Source organism: Lutjanus erythropterus, chromosome 14 (genome assembly GCF_056507025.1).
Source record: "Lutjanus erythropterus isolate fLutEry1 chromosome 14, fLutEry1.hap2, whole genome shotgun sequence".
NCBI classification, from domain to species: domain Eukaryota; kingdom Metazoa; phylum Chordata; class Actinopteri; order Lutjaniformes; family Lutjanidae; genus Lutjanus; species Lutjanus erythropterus.
Window position 1 is genome coordinate 28,093,666 of NC_139330.1, and position 20,432 is coordinate 28,114,097.

General features: G+C 38.6%; 1 protein-coding gene across 1 annotated transcript in view; it reads right to left on the minus strand.

Annotated features, from left to right (window-relative positions):
- bean1 (brain expressed, associated with NEDD4, 1) overlaps positions 1 to 20,432 on the minus strand; it is a 46,798-nt gene that overhangs the window by 6,248 nt on the left and 20,118 nt on the right. Inside the window, exons 2-3 of the mRNA XM_084736044.1 lie at positions 7,486 to 7,689; positions 6,622 to 6,763 (exon numbers count right to left, since the gene is read on the minus strand). Coding sequence (XP_084592170.1) covers positions 6,622 to 6,763; positions 7,486 to 7,689 — 346 coding nt within the window. The remainder of the gene's footprint in view (positions 1 to 6,621; positions 6,764 to 7,485; positions 7,690 to 20,432) is intronic.

Consider the following 20,432-nt stretch of genomic DNA (forward strand, 5'->3'; position numbering starts at 1 on the left):
ATCTTGCAATATCCTTTTGTTCCAACTATAGCATTATTAAACATTTTGATTATGTTTAAGGACTCACAGAACTTGGTTAAAATGTCCTTGTTAATTTTAATCACATTTAGTCAATGTTATCCTTTTTTATAAACTCAAGTTTTAATTGGGTTTTAGTCTTATCTTAGTCAATGAAAAGTGAAAAATAAGATCTTGTCTTTGTCTAGCCTGTGTCTCCTCAACATAAATGAGCACAATTTAAGACTAATAAGAAACTTTGATCATTTTCTCATACTTCTTGTATTCGACTCCTGAGAAATAGCCTTTGTCTCGTCTCAGGCCAAGACTAAATTGAGCCCAAATGAAGATCTTAAAATGTTCTTTTGTCTCACTGCACTGATGGACAACAAATTTGCCTCAAATAATCAGCTCTTGACATATAAAAATATAAAAGAACACTCAGTGGTCAAATTTAAGTCTAGTTGCTCAATACGGTTGTCAAGGAGAAATGTCTGAGAGAAATGTCTGAAGCACTCATTTATTTTTCATGAGACAAAGAAAAGATGATTGCCAGACACAAAATTTAAAAATTACTCGTCTAGTTTTTGCCAGTGACAACTTGTGAAAACTAGACTAAAGTTTTTGACTGTTCTTAACCTCAACAGATATCTGTCATGATAGAAAAGGCAGTCTAACACAGGTCATGACAAAGGGAGGACCTCTGGCACGTGTTCATGCGCTGGTAGTGACGCTCTACAGAGCTGGACACCGGACAACTCTAGCGACAGAATAGGGCATATGGTCTCTGTGTGTGAGTGTGATCATGTGTACAGCTGGCATGTCCCTGCTCTTCACCACTGAGAGAGGTTCTTGCCTGTGGAGGAAGGGAACCATATAGATCTGCACACAAGTGTCTGTTTGTGTTATGTGGATCTGACATAAAGCAGCTCACAAGACAAAGAACATTTAAATGAAATTTAACAGATCAGGTTTTATCTGACTGTATTACTGCAGGTTGCAGAAAACACGAGTCACGTCTCTCCTGTTACTTTACAGTGTTGTTCCTGAGATTCAATTATTGAGCTTCCATCACTTTTTCTCTCACTTTCTGAGTGTTACTTGCTATCTCATGTTATCCTTTCTCTCAGCTTTCACTGCTCCCTGTGAAAATTGCTGTGAGACATCCTGACCTGAGTACGCTCTTCTTGTCTTTGTCAGCGACACTAACTGTTGGTGTCAGACAGTAGCAACAAGAAACTTCAGGTAACACCTTCATCAGGTTAATGGGTGAGAAGAAGAAGCAAGAAGAAGAAGAAGAAGAGGGAGAAGAAGAATCACCCCCATTGACATATGCGACAGATTGCACACCTCAGGTTGTTGGTGCATTACATCAACGTTGTGGTGGTGAAAAGGTCAAAACTCACCTGTGAACAAGTACTTGTAAATGGGGAGCTGCGGTGTTTCTGGATAAAAAGCAGCTGATCTCAGTTAGTGGTGTTGTATTTAAGGGTCCACGATCTATGTGGAGTAAGTTATAAAAAACACTCTTTTATGTGAATGTTTTTAAAATTGTAAGGCAAATAATGTTACATGCATTACATGACTTTTGTTCCATGACTTTGTTTTTGTTTAAGTGATGTCATGTGACACATGTGATGTAACATAGTTATTGTAACCCCTAATATGGTGTTATCTTAAACCCAATCAAGTTTTTTTGTGCCAAAACCTAATGAAACTGCCAACTACCTTCTGTTTCAGTATCAGAAGCTGAGGAGTGGTGACAAATCAGTTGGGATGAGAATGCGTTTTCAGCTGTTTTGGCAAACAAGTTCTGATAAATCCACTGTAAGCTACAAGCGCAGCACGGCAGACAGACTATGCCACAGACAAGCTGGTGAGCAGTAAAAAAAAAAAAAATAAATCTGTTAATTCTGTTTTAAATGATTTTAATTAACCCTTCCTAAGTCCCTTTTTGCTTTGTACTCCAATAGCAGTTGGGCAAGCATGGTACTTCAATATGTGCTAGGCTAGTCTATGTTGAAAATAAATTTTGAAGATGGTTAAAAAATGTTTTGTGTTTGCTAATGTTAGCAAAATGTTTGTTATCTACTTATTCTACATCAATCATTTCCTGTAAAAGTGACTTTTATATATAGTCACATCACATCGCAAAAAGGGGCAGGACTTAGGAAGGATAAACTGACGAGAATCAGAAAAGTCATCAGAATTTTGTGGTGAAAAAACACAATAAGTTTTTTCTCAACATCGTGCAACACTTCACCTATTGCTCCCTGATATTACCACATAAGGAGTGTGTGTATGTGGATGTGAGTGTGTGCGTGTGCCTGCGTGTGTGTGCCAAATCTTGCCCAGCGTCTCCCGGAGAGGAAGCAGAAGCTTTCATTCTCCACAGGTGAGCTGCTGATCCGTGAGTGTGAGTTTTTCTGGAAGACTTTGTGTGTTTGTGTGTATGTATCTGTGTTCTTTATGAGCTTGTGTGTGTGTTTGTGTCGGAAGCGTTACGTTCACAGTCTCAGTAGGTGAACTGTTGATCTGAGTTCTCTGAGTTTCCCTCAACCATCTGTGGCCCACACACACACACACCCACACACCCACACACCCTGCAGGATGATCACATGACTGCAACTACCTGCTTGCTGACAGGGTACCGAACCACGACTTGCCAGCATTATGGTAAACAAAATGTGCAATTTGTAGGCTATATAAGTGTGCGTGTCTGTTTGTGTGTGTGTTTGTGTGCATGTGTGTGTGTGTTGGCTGCTGTCCCATCGTCCGGGCCAGATAGTCCGGCTCTCACACAGGCTGTCCAGAACACTCTGCTTCCCTGCCAAAGCACTGACGTAGCTAGCTAGCTCCCCTTTCCCTCTCCTGTCCTCGCCTGTCTCCTCCTTTCTTGATGCTGTGATGTTTTACTGCTACTCTCACTCACATTTCTGCTGCTTCATTTGAAGTAACAAGAGACAGTATTATTGTTGTTAAATTTTTACATTTGCATTATAAATTTTCTTGGTCCACAGCATCAAGGATCATTTAAACGCAGCACCGAACAAGCTCCACGATTTGTCTTTGTTACAAGACTGCACCAAGGACATGACGGAAGTTTTGGTTTAGTCCTCAGATTACAACCTCAGCAGAGACCTTCAGCCTCAGGTTCAGCATAACGAATGTGACCGGAATCAGCAAAGAATATGATCTATGTGTTTCTGTAATAGCACGGCTTGTTGAGTGAAGAAACAAACCAAAAAAAATCAATATCTGTTCAAGTCATGTTCAGTCTCTGTTCAACACTGTTCACTGGTGACAGTTGGAGTACTTTTGTGGAGGCTGGGCTGAAATGAAATGAACTGAAATTGAGCAAATGCAATAAGAAAATGACATGTTTCCATCATGTTTTTACACAGCGTTCCACTGAGCATTCATTGGGACAGTTTACCTCCAAATCATTTTTTTCCCTCTTCACCTTTCCTCTTTCCCTCCTCATATTTCCTCTTACCTGTAGTGCTTTTCCCATCTAGATAGCTTTCATGTTTGTTGCTGAGTTTGGCCATAGAGATGTCTGTCTTCTCTCATATAATGGGACTAAATGGCAGTCTTGTGATGCTTAAAGTGCAATAAAAATACATTTGAAAGACTCAACAGCAATAACTCTTTCCAGACAACATGACCTGGTTATTTGTTTCTTTTCTACTAGGAAGACAGTAAAAAAGACAGTTTAATTAGTAATCTTGTTGCACCTTCTTCTTTTGCAGAGAATTAGCACCACTAACTCTTTACCTTTATGAACCAAATTTTAATATTGACAAAAAAACAAATGGATGGAAATACACATTCATTAGCAATTGTTTTTTTGCAGATCTTCTCAAAGTTCAGTTTGAATGTTTGTTACATTTGGAATGGACTGTTGCCTTTATTCTGACAGTAACAGCTGAAGATATGACAGGAAAGAGGGTAGAGAGAGAGGGAACAACAAGCAGCAAACGGGCCACAGGCGGGATTTGAACCAGCAGCCCCTGCAGAGGACCAGCAGCCTCAATACATGGGGCACACGCTCTACCAACTGCGCTGCTTTTGTTTCTTACCATTTTTCAGTTTTGACAAACGTGATGACAGCGGTGGATAGAGAGATAGAGAGCATCCCATCCTTGTATAGTGCTTTGTAGCATAGCATTTGCTAAACTGAGATGATTGTTACAAGACTCAATAACAATTTCCATAATTCACCGGCTAGGCGAGCAACTTAGCAACGGCTGAGTAAAAGACAAATGCATTATGGGATGGGAAGACATGCATGCATTCAACTCCCATATGGCGCAACCAGATATCCAGGTTGATATATGGTAGATAACTGCAGTGCACAGTTTATTTGGAAACTAGTGCAGGTGAAATTTGAGTAGGAATCAAGAGCAGAATCGAAATTAAAATTTCTTAATGATTCCTTTGAAATCCTAATTAGGGCCTGAGCACTGACCTTGGTGCAATAACCTTATTGGGTTTGCTATGATTATTATTTTTATTCTTTTTCTTTGTCCTTTTGAGTCACATTTTTGAGGGGTTAAATGTGCTTGATGGTGCATGAAATTTGGCACACACATTAGTCCCTGTAAAAAGCAACTCTTTCTACTTAGTGAAGGGGGAAAAAGACCCTTATACAATCCTTCATATTGATGTTTAAAGTCATTTAGTTCACATGTGTCAGCTAGTGACCAAGGACATCAGAAAGTCAAATACAATTGCCTAAGTCAGTGATGAACTAACTTTGAATGAGAAAATAGAAAAGACAAGATTCAACCTCTGATCAATGAATTTGGATTACATGAGTCAATGTTTCTATGACAGAGTAAAGAGGAGAATGAAGCTTACACACACACACACACACACACACACACACACACACACACACACATACACACACACACACACACACACACACACACACACTGCAGGGGAGGACTGTATGTGAATTATTAAAGTTGCCAATTAGACCAGCTGACATTTAGATCAAAAACACCATGACATTGGCCTTTAGCGAGCTCTGTCTTTCTCCCATTCTCTCCCTCACACACACAAACACAAGGTGCACAAACACTCATTCCTGCAGCCTCACAAAGGGCACCAAAGGTAACAGCGCTCCCTAATAAAGGAATTACCACAGAGGAAGGGTCAAACCAAGTGGACTGAGAACAGTGGGGGACAAGAGCTGAACGGTCAGTTACATTTTGTATTTGACATTTGAAATAATTGGCAAAAGGAGGATTGGTCTGCTTGCTTGTTTAAACATACTGTAGCTGGTGGTGGGTGGACAGCCGTGGCTTATGATTTTCATTTGATTTTAATTACTTTTTTGAATATTTTAGCTAAAGTGAAATCATTTGTCCAGTATCAACAGTCTTTCTCTGTCTTTTGAGAAGAAAGTGAAAAATAAGTGGATCTATTTTTTTTCTACTTTTCTATTTTTACTGGTGGACAGACTCACTGTGATACCACCCATTGGTCTGCAGACTACTCAGTCGGTGATGTACCGCAACTTGGGTTTTGGCTCGTTCATTAATAATAGAGGGGAACCCAAGACCCACAATAATAATGGTAGCCTGCCAGGTCACAATCTATCTCTTATTACAACTAAACAGTACACAAAAATTTGTTTCTTAAAACACTTTAAGCAAGAAAAAGGCAACATAGTCAGAGGATATTGATGCATATTTGATCAGCACAGCCTAGTTTGACACAATGGTAGCCTCCTGGGTGTGTCTAGAAGGGAACCAAAGATCATGAGAATGAATATGTTAACCCAAACTATGATCTTTCCAATCTCTAACCAGATGTTTGTTTTTCTATCCATAAACCTAGCCATAACAGAACTACAGCACTGTCACATTATATTATTGAGATTATCACAAATCTGGGGCTTCTGGCTGTTTGGTTGCTATTTTTCTTGATTTTCAGGTAGACAGTACAATAAATTATGTTTCTAAAAAATAATAATAAAATCTTGATCCATATTTAAACTGAGAAATAAATGCATTTAGACTGAGTTAACAGGCTAACTCATTGCTTTTATTTCCTCTCATTAAGAAAAAAAATTGAGGTTCAAAAACTGTTCACCGTGAGCTGTAGCACTGATTTGTCATTATTAGGGTGCTCAGAAATAAAATAGTTTTAATTAAAATATTGACAAATATTCACTTTCATAATAGTTCAACGTAGCCGCACCCTAAAGCATATCCTGCTTTATCATCTATTTTACTTTAAATGGGACCATAATTTACTAAATGAACACCAGCTGTATTGAACAAGGTTTGTAACTTGTGACTGAGCTCATAAACACATTTGGACACTATTTACCGAGGTCATAAATCAGGTGAGAAACAGGCTCATTTTTGCATTAATCTCAATACAATCTGATTTCTTTTTGCAACCAATGCCGTCGCCCCCTACTGGCCATTAGAAAGAATGCAGGTTTAAGGCACTTCCACACTGGCTTCACCAGAAGCTCCAGCCACCTCTTCTTCAAATAGATGTCAAACTTTTACTTTAAAAACAGGATTTTCTGCCTGAATACCTCATCATAAATAAAACCATCATTCTGTCACACAGTTATCTTACATTCACACAAGCACTTACCGTGGTGGCGAGTCGGGGTACAGGCTGTTGACCTGTGACAGAGTCTCTCTGTATGAATCAAAGTCTAAACCAGGAGGAAAGTCTTCTAAGCAGGTAGATCTCAGTTCTCCTACTGAACCTCCATAGGAAAAACCATCCAGACCTGCAGAGAAGAGACAAAGACATGAAACTAAAGCACTGATTGAGTGGGGATTTTTTTCATTTGATGACATCCAACAGACTTGCAGCAACAGAGGTAATGACAATCGTAACTTGTCAAGTAAAGCTTGTCTTTTCACAGCAACTCAAGGTGATGCAAAAAAGCAACAAAAGACAATTGAATGAATAATTTGTTTTTTCTCCATCCATTAACATTTTGGCAGCAACTGTTGTTTAATGTTTGTGTAGTGCCTTGAAAATTTACATCCTCTTGGGGAAACTGAAAACCTACTAAAGATTTTGGAAGCAAGTTATGTGCATGACAGTGTGGGTGTAGTGAATCTTAGACCAACATGAGCAAGAAGAATGTGTAGGGGTGTTTCATCAGTTATGTGAAGCCCCCACATCCTGAATAAATGGACCTGAAATGTTAATATCATATAATCTTAACAGTGTGTAACGTGCTACAGCACAGAGTATCTGCCTCTAATTTCAAGACGCATTCATGTTCCAATGACTTCAATCTGTGGTTCATTAATGGACTTCATTAAGTGTGTTACTAAAACACCTGCAACCTCAGATGCCTGAATGCTGTACAGTCTTTTAGAAAATGCAGCCGTATGTTGAACAAGGCCCTGATAGAGATGGGGAAAATGAACGATACTGAAAGACAATAAAAGGTGCATCAAATGACATGTTTTGTCCGATGTTAAGTCCCAGACTGACCGTAGCTAGCTCGGAGGTGCGGGTTGCGGAGTCGACTGTCTTTGCGCAGGCTGCCGACGATGATGGTGATACAGGAGAGGAAGAGGACCAGACCTATAACGATCCCCGCCACCACCAGCGGAGACACCAGGAGAGACGCCTCCCCTCCCGACTCCCTCTCACTCCTGCAGTCTGGGTACTCCCCATGGCTCTGGTTGGAGCTCACTGCAGGGAGAAAGTGATGGAGGGAGGTCAGACTTGAGTGTGTGGTTTGTGTGTGTTCATTGGAAAAATAGTTTTGGGACATATTTCAAAGACATTTTTTGACTCGATATGAGGGATGCACTCCGATACTACTGATGTAAATACGTGTATAAACTGTAACTCTTTAGTACCTGACAGCATGTTGAGAAAGCTTGTTCATCTAAATGGCTAAACTGAAGCAACAACACTATTACAACTGACCCTTCCTAAGTTGCACCCCTTTTCGCTCTGTGATCCAATGACAGCTTGGAACCCCATCATTTTTCCCTTTTCCTGTTTCCTGTAGGCTTCACACACACCTATGTTGAAAAGAAAGACTAATTTTGGAACTGTAAAAGTTGCATATTCACTTCTTAAGTTAGCTAATGTTAACAAAATGCTAGTTAGATAATCTATATCAATAATTAGTTGGCTAGTTAGCTAGCGTTTTGCTAACACTAGCTAACTTATGATGTGACCCTGTGTGTTGCTTTCACAGAAAAAGGTGAAAGTTGACCAAGGTACCAAGTTTGCTCAAATGTTATTGGAAGACAGAGCAAAACGGGGTGGGACTTAGGAAGTGTCAATAAGTCAGTATTGAGACATTTTATTTTACTCACATTTAATGTGTGAAATGTGTCTGCCCATCTCAACAACGGTAATTCGGTAAACCATGCCGTGCTGACTTGCATTATCACTCCTAATGTGCTTAGCTGTGCCGAGCACCTGAGATGGGCCATCTCTGGAGTGGGGCCAAAGTGCACCCGACCCGCCTCCAAGTGGGTTGCGGTGAGGTTTTGCTGACTGCAGCCGACCCATGACAAACTCCTCTCACCACCTCAAATAAGCAAGTGTTGCAAGAGTCTTCATGTCTGTGCAGCAAACTGGATAAAAAGGTGTTTTTAAAAGTGTCTGTGTGTTCAGCACTTAGTACTTTTGTAGCTTCTACCTGAATCTCTGTGGTTTGAAGTTTACTGTTTCATGTTTGCTTTCAGCTGTAGAGGTGTCATGTTGAGTTACTGCAGATCGAAGCGGAATATTTCCTGATTTAGCCACTTAATAATAAAATCTTAATTGTAAAGTGAAAATTTTATAGGAAATGAAATGTTTATTTGCCATTTTACAGACTTAGACTTGAGCTACATTCATCATCAGTTGATAGACACGCCGACAAGCGAGCCACCCTGTTGTAATGGAGATGCAAAGCCCTGCCGTGCTGGGCTGACGTGCCAAGTTAATTGGAGTCAAGCCAAGCCAGTACATGTGTATAGAAGGGTACAACACTACAGACAAATAGTTCCCTATTTTAAATAAGGAATATAATACATATCTGAATAAATAAAATATATCTAATATATGTACAATATATATAGTATATGTGTAGGTTCCATAATTAAACTATATATATTATAAATATTAGAAAAATTAGATACTCTGTCTGTCTGTCTATCAGGCCGTATGACTGTAGTGCACCCAAGGGTCGCGTTACGTAACTGCTGTCTTGCCCTGCACACATCATATCATCGAGGACTTTTTCCATTTCAGTGTGTGACAGATAATTAGAGCTGGATCTACGCAACACACACATACACACACACACACACACACGGTCGCTCGCTCCCTCTCAGTCATCATCATCATTAGATTACAGAACGATGCTGTTCCTCTCCATTTCTGTTTAATGTCTCATCTGTCTGTTTGCTCTGCCTGTCCACTCTCTTCCTGTCTGTCTACCTCTTTATCTGTCTCACTGCCAGTCACTCTATATCTGTTTGTCTATGTTCACAACATCGCTGAGAGAGCAGACTACAATTTATTTTTTACTTTCTTTCACTCAAATCAAAGTATTCTAATGTGTCCTGCATGGTCTCTATATTGACACAGGTCCAATGTTTCCGCATGAAGAGATCAATGAAACATAGAGTTAAATATTTCAACCTATTTTAAACCTCATTTCATGTGACTTGCTCAAGATTAAGATATTCTCAAATCAGGAGTTGCATCATTAACATGGAAAAAAGATCATCCTATATTATTATCAGTCAGTTTTGTAATGTTGGCAACCTAAAGCAGTTGCCATCATTGAGGACAACGAGACCCATGTTACAGTGGGGGACAGCTCAGTGGTCTAACATTCGTGGTTATGACAAGGACAAAGGAGGAAGTCAGATGATGATAGAAAACAACAATGTCCATGTAGGGAGGTCAGGATGGGTGGATGGGATTGACAAAACATCAGACTTAATCACTGGAGAATGTTGTTCATATCCTGTAACATGACAACAAAAGTCCCTTAACCTAAACAAAGTTGTAATTTTAAATCGAATCACAATGTTTCCCTAACTTCAACCAAATGTCAACACTACATGTTGTTCCAGAGGTCATGATCTGGTTGAACCACACCCTTCCCTGCCTGGCTAGCAGTGCACTTGCTGCAGGTTTTCACCTGTTGCTACCAGGTTTTCAAGATCAGTGCCATTTATTAGAAGGACATACTGACGCCATGTGGATATTAGTTTGACTTTGACTGTGCGTACCTCCCGGCTAGCTGCAGGCACTATTTAGCACAGATAGCTAACAGGAGTGGTTAGCATGGATATTTTGTTACTTAACAGATTTTCAACACCGTTTAATGAAGAACAAGGAGCTGTGGTCGCTAATCTGAAATCAACAACTGACCTGCAGCATCTACCTGGGCAGAAAGGGTGAAAGATTACACGACTTTTTAAACAGACTGTCCACTCTTAAGATTGTCTTGAAGACCTTCAGCAATAGTTGCAGTGGCTCCATAAAAGCAAGTACAATTCAAAGGTAAAGAAAAGCAGGGAAATCTTAAAAAGTGATTGTCTTTATTAGCGTTAGGTTTGATTGTACATTATTGCCACATCTGACTTTCATTTTCATTTCATTCAACTTTGCAGGAGGCCCCGGGCACTTTTGTTGATTCATAGCCTAGCTACTGTAGACTACCCAAGGGTAATAAGACTTTAAATTGCTGGTTAACTGAATATAGACATAAACTATGTTTATAGGCCTCTGCTTGCCCAGGCAAAGATTTCACTGCAAGTTACTCTCTGGAGGACAAATGACATATATTATCAGTTCATTTGGAGGACTTGTGGCACTGAGGAGGACACAAATACATCAAAAAGTATGTTGTTATAAATTGCAAATACTTGCTCAATAAATGTTTTTAAATAAAATACAAAATACTGATATGGAAAATCTATTTGATTAAAATACAAAATATATTCCATGCAAACTGATATATCCTATTTTAGGCAGCTTCAATATGGATCTAACTTTATAGATAGATTTAAAGTTGCCAATCAGGACATCTTGGAGGTAGGAGACTGTGAATTCAGGAGTGTATGCTTAGTAGTTTCAGCCCGTCCTCACCAGAAAAATGGCTGTGTAGGTCTTCGGTGCGAGCAGTTTATTTTTAGGTGGTGACCTCTAGTGGCTGTAGTAACTATGACAAGATCGGTGGTATGGCTCTGTAGAAGACGGGGCTTCATGTTCATATTGCTGCTTAAAAGCTCTAGCTATTTTAACTCAAATTTAGATCTTTTTCTGAGCCTAACCAAGTAGTTTTGTTGTTCTAACCTAACCAAGCTATGGCTTAACCATATGTTTAGCATGATGCAACTTGCATCACATACTTAAGGTCCAGTCTGTTGCTGGTATTCTCCAACAGTCATATATTTGGTTTCAGGATTCATTGGCGATCAACCTATTGTGTTGTTGAGGTATGAGGACATGTTGGTGGTTTGTAGTTTACCTCAGGTGGCATTATATTGGCTTCCAAGATATAAGCTGAGGCACACAAGAAATTAAGTGATCACTAATCAATGACTTGTCATTTCTACAAGTGACTGAGCCAGAGGGAGATTGCATCCTTTTTGTCTGCTGTTTTTTGTCTCTCTTTCTGTCTGTCGCTGCTCTGAATATAAAGCGGGAGAAACAATCAAAATGATCACAAAATGATTTACTCTCACAATATCGTTTTCATTTCAGTCTCTGTGCTTCTCTATTGCTCTTTTCTCGTCTCTTTCGCCCCTGAACGTCTGCGTTGGTAATTCTGTTGTCTACAGTAATTTGGTTTCACACAGATTCCCGAGAAGAGGAAAATGTTCTCTCACTCCAAACGATTCCCAGCAGACCTCTCTCCTCTCTCAGTAACGTCTCCTCTCTCACACACTTCTTTGTCTCCTCTTTCTCTCTCCTCTAACATGATTTTCTCTTCATTTCGCTTCTCATCTCTTCCACATAAATTCCATTTTGTCCCATTCTCTCCAGAGAAAACTCACAAGGAAATCTATAATTATATAGATTTAAATTCACATAAACCTCGCTCCTCTGTAACATTCAGAAACACACACACACACACACACACACACACACACACACACACACACACACACACACACACACACACACAGATAAGCATCAGACAGACTTCAAAATTAATATTTCTCATCAGCCTCAGCTGTAATTTATGTTCATGCTAATTAGCATATGTTGGCATGCTAAAATGAGATGGTGATTATTAGAGGAGACATCATTATCTGTATCTGTATCTGTTCAACCAACAAAACAGTCAATCTCTCTATCTGTATTACATTTTGGATATTTTTTTCCCCAAATAATAACAAGCAACTTCTGAGTTAAGAAATATTTTTCATCACATTATTTTTTTTACAGAATATGGTAGTCAGATTCAGGTGAATTGCTAGTGAGTATGGTAAATATTAACCTTGTATCCTAGAAATTATGATATATACCATCCTTTTAAGGACCAATGTGCTGGATTTACTGGATCTAGCAGTCAGCTTGCAGATTGCAATCATGTCACCTCACCCTCCCCTTCCAAGTGCACAAGAAAGGTGGCTGCAATAGTACCTATGTAAACTAGAGTTTGGTTTGTTAGTTTTGGGCTAGTTTAGAAATATGGCAGCATTATGGCTCATTATAAGGTAACAAAAACACACACATGCTTTCTGCCAATAAATCCTTTTAAATCGTACACACTGAACATAATTCACTTCCAAAGATATTTACACTATATATACTTAATTTCTGGGAGTCAGAGTTGAATTATTTTGGCAGAGTTTTTATTTATTTATTTTAATCTCATATTAAAAACAGTTGGACACTTGATGTGATAAGAAAATGGATTGATTTGATTTGACTGTACCAAGGTCATTTTATAGTTTCGGATCTGTGTCCAGTTACAGCGATGATCACTTCCGCTTCCACTGTAGCAACAAAAACGTTTATTACTGACAGTAAAATGTGATCAGTGCACACATGGGATATGAGACAACATGTTTACCACTGATATACTGATGTATGTCTTTGATTAAACATCATTGATGCTAATTTGAGGCTCGTTTGGAAATTCAAAGCAAACAGATCTGACATACAAAGTTCCTTTAAGCCAATTTCACCCAGTGTAAAATTAAGATGGCTCCTTTGTCGTTTTTGTATTTTTAGACTGTTTTTCATGTGTGTAAATGAATTGTCTCTGTGTGCTTCTGCTTGCAAACTGTCTTGCTTCAAATTGCCCCTTGAGGGACGGATGAAGTATTTTGAATTGAATTAAGTGATCAAACTGCTATAAACCAGTCATACTGCAAGACAGGCATTAACTGTAGGCTACTTTCTATCGTCTTACTTCTACATTTGTTGAAAAAAAAAAAGGATAATAAATAAATAAAATAAAATGAATAAAGGGAAAAGAACATTTGGGTAAGAGATAAAATGAGTCCTCTTTGGATACAAGCATCTGTGCACAAAAATCACAAAAAACAAACTCCAATGCACTTAATTAAAATGATTAAATGCTTTTATTGCAGCATGATGGTCATGTTAAACCTTAAAACAAATCAAATATGATTTATTTCAGCATCGAGCCTGTGCATACTTGCCAACCATCCTTATTTTTTTTTTTCATGACAAAATTTCTGGCACTACACCAAAACAGCCAGTAGAAATATCCTTCAGTGCTTCCTTTGTTATAATGCCTGAGTACTTTTCAGCGCCTGCACTTTTCACTTTTTTTTTGAGTTAAGAAGTTAAGTATCTATACTACTACTTGAGTTCATTATGTGTGTTTTGCCACTTGTCTGTCTGCAGGCATCTCCTTGCCAAGTTTGAAATCCTCCCTTTTTTTGAGGTCTCAGTGTTGGTACATATGAGCCTGTGCGGCTGCATGAGCTCATTGTCCTGTGAGGCCACTGGACAGAACAGCACAGCAAATGTCTTTTTTGTTCTCTCAACTTCAATGTGATTTAAGACAGAGGAAGAAAATTGAAGATATACAAAAAGGGGAGGAAGGGTGGAGAGAGAAAGCAGCCGCACAATAATTTGGGGAGAGCGAGGAAGAAATGAAGGGAGAGAAGGAGAGAGAGGGGAAAAGATTGTAATAAATGGTGATAGTGTTATATTTCAAAACCCAGAGGGGACTGGACCCAGCTGCAGAGAGAAAGCAGAGAAAGAGAAGAGAAATATTGTTTGCATCTATGTGTGGGTTGTATGAGTGTCTTTGAGTGTGGAAATATTAGCCCAACATGCACATCACCTGAAATAAATCAGTGTAAATGAACAAAGGGAAGCAGGTTAACAAGAAAACTATAAATCTTGAGACATCACACATTACGAAAGGTCATAAATCTTCTGTGCACTTCGGTGTCACACCTTATTTGTCTTAGAGAAACTGTCCTTCGTCAGCATTCATTATGTAACTAAGGTGAGTGGCAGAGCAGCACCCACCGGATCAAAGTTAAAAGAAAACACATCCTCAACAGATATTTCACACCCTGGGTTTTTGGTGTCTCACTTGCCGTCTTCTTGCCAAATTTTTCTATATTTTTTAAGAGAGATGACAAGAGAGTGCTTCCTCTAAGAATGTGACAAATATAATGAGATGAGGGCAGAATACCTTAAGAAATCTGATTTGATTTATTCATCCCTAACTTCACATTAGATGAGAGTGAAAAATGTTTTTATGAATTATATTTCTGTATTACTAATATTATTATTGAATTGTAATTTATTATACTGTGTCTCTTTAGAGGGGAAAAGGGCTGCATTATATGATAATTATTATTTAATTCATTTTTATTGTAGTGATAAGGATATGGCTAAACAGTTTTGGGTCAGATTACTTTGAAATGCATTCAGTTACTGAATACAAATTACATATTCTGTGATTAGTAACATAATCAGATTACAAAAAATTGTAACCAAATCCAAATACTTTTGGATTACTTCAGAAACTAACAGTGGAAATATTGCACCTTACCAAAAAACAAAAGAACAAAAAAACAAAAAACAAAAACATAATACATAAATTACATATTACATAATACATTAAGATGCATTTAAAAATGCAATCAGGTAATCCATGACAATGTAATTATAATGTAGTACGCATTTATAATGTAATTACACATTTTTCAAATGTAATCTGGGCTTATTCAAGTTACTTTTTTAAAAAAAAATGGGATCATGAAATCCTGATTAAATGTAACCCATTACTAGCCAGTCTTGTGTGTGAATTATTGTGGTAGTGATGATGTGTGTATATCATTATAATAGTGGTGATATATATTTAAGTCATTCTTATTATAGTGATAATATACTGTATTACCATTTGAGTTGTGTGTTATTGTCCTTTGTTAATAATGTTCATTAGACATTCATGCCAGTTAAGTGAACGGAATTGAAAAATTGAATTAAACTGAGCGTGCTGGCTGAGATGCCAGATCACTGCCACAGAAGCACACAATAATAGGAGCTACTGTAAATTCATTAACAAAACGAGACTATTTCTATACAAGACTATTTCTAGAGAGAAGTTCTAAGCAGCTAATTGTGATACTGCATTTTGAGGCTGTTCAGTGTCTTGCTAAAGGCACTTCAGCGGGGTTCGTGCCTGCAGGCTTTCTGCATGAGAAACACACAGTGACTGGCTGCTGAGCATGGGAGACTATATGGTGTATGTTCATATATAATGAAACAGCAACAGAGGTAATTCACTTTGACAGCTTGTCACTAAAGCTCACTGTTGAACATGCACCCACCCCCTACACCATAGACTATACTGTGTTACAAACAGCCTGCTCATAATCCTGATGCTGACACCAGCCCTAAGCTTAGCATTGACCTGAAGCTCATTTACTGCCTTTAAATGTGCATGAGGTTCAAGATGTTTTTATTTTCTGCTGTTGTGTTTTCACACTCGGAAGTTGTTTTCACTACAGCTGCACTTCATCCCCAAGAGGAATCATTTCTTATCTTTTCTTTCTTTTCACAACACAGCTCAGTAAGTTGGTTGGACTTGTGTACATCACGATTAAAATTTGACATTAGACTTGAACTGATTGCCACTGCAAGAGAGCTGAAAGAGGACTGGATATAACTGTATCACTGAATTACTGTTCTTTAAATTAAACTTCCTGACCCTTTAAAAGTTCTTTGTTCAGCGTTATACTGTAAATTCAACTAATGTGGCAAATTAATGAAGAATAATCAATTATTCAGTCATGTTTCAGCTTTCTCACAACATTAAAGGATGAGGACACCTTATATTTTCATGATGCTTTGACATTCGCCAAACTTAGAATAGGGTTGAGTGATGCCAATATGGCTCTGGTTCCTATATAGCCAAAACCTAATGGACCGAATCATCATGTAGATTACGGCGACTCATTACGGAACCACATGCCTGAGCTTTCTGTTGAAATAGTTGCTCTCTGGTGAGGACATTGCAGATGCATTACTGAACCTGGAGAGTTAATATTATGATAGCACTCCTGTGGCAGCCTTCCTCTACCTAGTAGCCAGGGGTGGAAGTAACTAGTTACAAATACTCAAGTTTCTGTAATTAAGTAGTTTTTTTGGGTACTTGTACTTTCATGAGAGGATTTTCAAGTCTGTACTTTTACTTGCACTTAAGTATGCATTTCATTATACTTGATTACTTTTAAAAATATAATTCAGTACTGAGTACAATTTGAATTAATATCCAAACTTTTCACCTGCATTTTTGTCTTCATAAGGTTAACAGGCCAATGAAATTCATGACATATGGACAAGAATCCCCTGAAACGCTGCGGCAGCACAGGTTTGGAGTAAGGTTGTTCACAATTTATCATTAATCGCTTGTAAGTGTGGCAGTGTTTCACTCAAAAGGATTTTAACACTTGGTGGGATGTACAACAAATGTTCCAGAATAATTGCATGTGAACAGGTCTGTCTTAAAAGTATAATTTTAGCACCAGTATTGGAAAAAAAACAAGCGATACCCAACCCTGTAAAGCAGAAGAGATCAGATCTCCACTGGGGCTGCATTGGTGCGATCATGTTGCCAGAGGTACTCGTAAGTCTTTCTGGAAAATGTAACTGTAGGTAACTGAAGTAAGGAAGAAGATTGGGGTGGCAAGAAAAAAATATATGAATTACAGCCACATGTGAAAAATATATTTCAGTTTTGACTTTAAAGTTATAACTCTGAGAAAAGTCTGAATTCTGAGTTTAAAGTATTATTTTTCAAATGTGGCCCTGATCCCTGTCTGTAAAGAAAAATGTGTCAAACAAAAATATAAATTTCATTGTCTCTCTAAATAGCTCCTAGAGTTCAACAAATAGAGGAGAGTAGAAAAATCAAATCATTGGGTGGATTTCTCTGCAGCCGGAGGTTGAAATGAAGCTTATAGCAGGGAGCCATCAGGAGAGTTGAGGAATGTAAATATGGCATTAATGTAAATATGTAGTGTCATCACGTTCAGAAATGTATCTCTGGGCTATGTGTTATTCATATAAGTTGCATCTGTTTGGTGTCGCACGATAATAAATCAATTGAGACAGACCCACAGGGAAGACAAAGTAATTTGGTGTCAAAGATCAACATACAGGTCCAGTGTGTGTGTGTGTGTGTGTGTGTCCATCGAGTTGGGGAGTCACTAGCAGTCATTTATTTTTGGGTGTCACAAACTATAAAGGTTAAGAGGCTGTAATATTGACTGCTGCTGCGTACACTGCATCACTTTGTACATTAGCTGCATACATTATAGAGAAGCATCAAGCAGCCACTCAGATTCAATCTGACAGGTTGTCGTTATGAGTTACGACTGCCCTCTCTTCAATATGAAATATACCATAGTGCTGGCTGACTGTACATCCACAGACATCCAGGCAGAAAGACTTTCCCCTGGCAGGATGTTCAATAAGGGACGACAACAAACTCAACTTCAGCCAACAGCAGCATCAACTTCGATTCTCGGGGAAGGTAAAAGAGGAATGACTGGAATCTTAAAGGACCATACCACTGTTCTAAATCTTAGTCTGTTTACCAAAAATTACGCTTATTTTACATGTCTACCAGTCATTTTCCAATGCATGCTACACTACAGGCTTTTCAATGAATCACTTTCTTTTAACTTCGGTATAGTGTGAATAACAATGTGCATAGACGAAGAGCGGTGAAGAAATCAAATACCAAGGCAGTTCCACGGCTGGTTTGGAGCCAGCACCTACTTTTGAACCCATTCCTCCCATTTTGACAGCCAAAGAACTGACTCTTGGCTAGAAAAACTGGTTTGAGAGTGGCACTGACATCTTGCTGGTCTAGAGCTAAGAACTGCTTACGTCATGGGCTGGGGGCAAGGTTACTGTGTCTAATAAGACTGGCTAAAACTTTGGACCACCATTTTTGAAACAACGCCACTAGCGTAGCACGTATTTTGCCTAATTTTAAAAGAAAAAAACTCAGATTCAGAATGGACATGAAGTTGAAGCAGCAACAGTCTGTGGAAGAGACAAACTGCTCATGCTAGCTGGCTGAGGCCCTGAACTTGGCTACAACGATGCTTTGATGGTGGACATGACAGGGATGCAAACATGTATATCTCAGTGAGCTTCTAATTTTTCATTGCTAGCCATTGGTCAACTAACAATAGCCAAGCAAGCATAACTATTAATTTCTCACAACATAGTCATGATCTCGCGCCTATACGTTAATAACATGGTTCATAACACTGTTGTGAGAAATTAGTGTATGCTTGCTTGGGTAATTTTAGCCAACCAACAGCTAGCTAGCTGAGTCAAATGTAAGCTAAAACAGCCAGCTACCATTGGGACACTGTGAAAATTAAAAAGTTGAGAAAACTGAACATTTCAAGGCAACAGGCTGCAATAGATTTTTGAGTTTTGAGCCCAATATTTCAATTAAATATTGAAGTATTGAAATAATTAACAAAACGTTTGTAGTGTAACAATAGCTCCAGTTAGAATACTACTTGTGTACGTGCAGTAACTGCATGGTGGTGATTCATGATTGATTCATAAAAACACCCTTGGGCTTGTATTTGTCACCGGACAGTGAGGATGCTAACAGGCACAAAGGTCTTCAATTGTATTTCATCCACCCAGCTATCATCCATCTCTCCATCTCCCTGTCCTCTATCGTTCTTCTACCACTTTAACATTCCTCCCTTCAACCCTTCATCTTTCCAGCTCTTTACATCCTCTCAGGCTGCGCTTCAGTAGTCACCGAACGTTCACATCAACCCAACACCCAACAAACCACTACAGACTTTCCTCTTTGGATAGCTGACAGCTGGACTGCTACCCTCCCACACACACACACACACACACACACACACACACACACACATCACATCCCTCCTGAGACTTCAGCATCTTCTTCAAGGTCAGGACACTCTTCAGGCTCTGTTTGTACAATAAGAATTATCTGAATATTAGAAACCAAAACACTATAAAACTGCCAGCTTTGATGAGTCAAATGAAAACTAAACCAAAGTATTGACAAAGACTGATTGATGCAGAAGAAAAAGACTCTAATAAATAGTAGAAACTGGCTTCGTTTTTACACTAAGTTTGCATTCAAATTTATACTACTTATATAAATGTTGTTCCAGTTGGAGACTGACTCATAGGTATTGTCCAATTAATATATAATAAGAACTAGATCTTCATCTTTTTATTTATTTAGTATTCCGCTGTAATGTCCAGAAACATATTGTGAATCCTGACTTTACAGAGAGCTCAAACTCATGGTATAAAACAATACAGATACAGTGCATCCAAAAACTGTTTTCTGTGTGCAAATAATAAATAATCCAATAAATTCTTATTTTCCAGAGAAAAACAGCCCTTTCTGTCCAGTCTGCATCCAATTTTGCATGCAGGTGATGATACATGTGGGTCTGTGTCCCATGTGAAACCCAAAGCCAGTTATTTAAACTTTTACATCACATAGAATTACGTGCTTACTTCACTTACATCACATGATGCACAGAAAGTAACATACCTAAATTAACCCAAATCGTGATCTTATCCTGAACCCAGCCAAGTACCTTTGTTGCTTAAACCTAATCACAGTGCAAACATTTCACGATGTTAACCATGTTTTTTGTTACCATGACGACAAAGGTCACCTTCGCACTAAAGGCTGAGAGAAAGGAAACTGATTTTTTAAAATAGAAGAATCTTCTAAACCCACTAGACCATAAAGCAACACATATCATTACGACATCTGTATTCCTTAGCTGATGTATTTTAAATAGGCCGAGGCAGCGTGTGTGTGTGTGTGTGTGTGTGTGTGTGTGTGTGTGTGTGTGTGTGGGCGGGGGAGCTGAGTAGGATCTAATTCACTGACCTTCAGTAACCTATTTGTTGTTACTCTCATTCATAATCCA